Raw genomic sequence first — 2163 nt, 5'->3', positions numbered from 1 at the left:
TTCTTTTTTGTTTTCTAAGATATTCCTGCTGTTAAAAACCTGCTGAGAAATATTATGCAGGAAGGATCTGTGACACAAATCTAACTTTAATATGATGCTTGTACTGCCATCTAGTGGTTGATAAATGCTCTGCCCACACCTTTACAGTACAACCTCTGAGATTTGTGCAATGCATCATCACAGCCGGGTGTGGCCCCATGTGAAATGAATCACACCTGTCAGAAGTGCCACACACCTGACACAATCCAACAATACAAGACTTAGTGTTGAAATTGTTGAGTAATGTAAAGCTGACAGTAACTACCACAACTGAAACTGGCTCCATACCTGACCCATGTTCCACTGAGCCTGCTGCCCAGGCTGGATGGCGTACATGCCCTGAGCAGGCACCATGCCTGCAGGCATCGCACCACCCTGCGGTCCCATCATTCTTGGGGCCATGCCCATCACACCAGTGGCGGGCGCATTTCCCATGAAGCCGTTGGGCATCGTCATCCCGACCATCATGCCTGGATTGGGCCCCATCATGGCCGCCCCGCTCTGAGCCATCATGGCACCCATCACAGTTGTAGGTGGCATGGCCGTGCCCATTCCAGGGAAGGCCTGATAACCAGCGGGGGCCTGGACAGGAAACTGCATCTGGGAGGGGCCCATGAACATGCCAGCTGAGGGGGGAAGAAGATATGCAAAAAGGAAAGAAGAACGTTATGCACACTGTGTGGGGTGAGTTCCAGATCTTGTACAAATATTTGGCTGCATGTTTGAGACACCTGTTTTCATTTCAGACAGAGATGACAGGGAACCTCTGAGCACAAGTATCTACTTGCTCCTTTTGGATTCTGTTCTAGTGATGTCACTGTTTCATTGGTGAGTAAAATGTTGCTACAGCTGATAGGAATGATGGGAGAAAAAAACCATGACCCACAGTATATAAAAAAAAGTGGCACTACTTACTAAACAACTGATAAATAGATAAATGGTTACAATTTTGGGCTTTGAATATGTTCAGCAACCATAGAGAAAGATGGTTTCAACATCACGCCTCGGGCTGGGTATTAAATCCCAATTCTTTTTGGTACCAACTGAAATGTGACCAGAAAGTTCTTCATTTAAATGAAAATTTTGCCAGTTTAGGTCAGTCAAAGATTCTGGCATAGCTGCTGGAGTTGAGACATTTTACATTAGTTTCTTTTGCTTCATGAGAAAAAGGTTTTGTTGGTAAACGTTCATATTTCTCAAGCTTTAAAAAAAAAAAGTGTTGTTTTGGTTGTCAGTAACAAAAGCCAGGAATTTAGAAATAAGAGACACTGCAACAACAGGATGAACCCAGGTGGCATTTCAGATCAGCTTCTGTGTTTATGAATGTCGAAAAACGGTCCTCACCAGCAGGCGCCTGGTGGGACATGCTGTTGGTTCCATAGAGGGACAGGATGGAGTCCTTGGACAGGGGCTTCTTGGCCATGTCGTCGGTTTTAGTGGTGCTACTGCTGTCACTGAACAGGTCGAGGTCTCCCTGTCCTGACCCTGAGCTGGCTCCGACTCCTGCTACTGGAGCTTGTGTCGGAGTGCTGGCCGCGTTACTGGAGCTCACCTGGAGGGAGGACATAGATCGTGGGGACGTTGTCGCTGGTGTTGATGATTATTTAATATATCACATTTAATACTAGTTAGTACTAGTCAAGAGGCTAAGCTTTAATGATTAGGCAAAATAAAATAACCGGCGATAGATAAATGTTTCCATATCAAATGAATTCAGACTGTGCATTTGTCTGGTAGTATAGCAGTGGGGTAATAACAGAAGCAAAACGACACTTCCTGTAGAGTTTTTCTTGTTCTGTGTAAATAAGGGAAGGTCAAACAAAGTCTTTGAGAGCACAGTAAACAGTATTAAAAAGCGATTGCATAGTCAATCATCAGATCAAATGATTCCATCATAATTGAATAAGCAGAATAATCTGAATCAGAGTAATTGTTTAATACGTTAAATAAGTATAAATGCAAAATGTGCCCTTGTTCCATCTTCTCCAATGTGAGGAATTGCTGCTTTTCCCTGCTTCCAGCATTGTATTTATATTATATCTCTGGGTTTATGTTGGTTGGAAAACCAAATACTCAGAAGACATCACCATGTGCTCTGAAGACCTGGGTATTTATTACCGTTTT

At 43.6% G+C, this 2163-nt stretch overlaps 1 protein-coding gene across 1 annotated transcript; it reads right to left on the bottom strand.

The window, feature by feature from the left end:
* Nucleotides 1-27: 27 nt before the first annotated feature.
* On the bottom strand, nt 28-1621 carry LOC111653915 (stromal membrane-associated protein 1-like). The gene is made up of 2 exons (XM_023404658.2): nt 1384-1621; nt 28-665 (listed from the first exon to the last, which is right to left on the bottom strand). The coding sequence occupies exons 1-2, from the start codon at nt 1604-1606 to the stop codon at nt 301-303; spliced, it is 588 nt and encodes a 195-aa protein (XP_023260426.1). The 5' UTR covers nt 1607-1621; the 3' UTR covers nt 28-300.
* Between the last annotated feature and the right edge of the window lie 542 nt (nt 1622-2163).

The sequence above is a fragment of the Seriola lalandi genome, unplaced genomic scaffold (genome assembly GCF_002814215.2).
Source record: "Seriola lalandi dorsalis isolate HSWRI2012SDOR001 ecotype SW California unplaced genomic scaffold, Sedor1 jcf7180001974312, whole genome shotgun sequence".
NCBI classification, from domain to species: Eukaryota; Metazoa; Chordata; class Actinopteri; order Carangiformes; family Carangidae; genus Seriola; species Seriola lalandi.
Note: the sequence above shows the minus strand (reverse complement) of the source record. Positions and strands in the feature narration are given on the sequence as shown.

Excerpts from the sequence above, each read along its gene's own strand:
- LOC111653915 (XM_023404658.2), bottom strand. The coding sequence starts at position 1,606 with ATGTCCTCCCTCCAGGTGAGCTCCAGTAACGCGGCCAGCACTCCGACA. Across the intron at positions 666-1,383 it reads GTCCCACCAGGCGCCTGCTG|CTGGCATGTTCATGGGCCCC; the intron begins GTGAGGACCGTT and ends TTCCCCCCTCAG.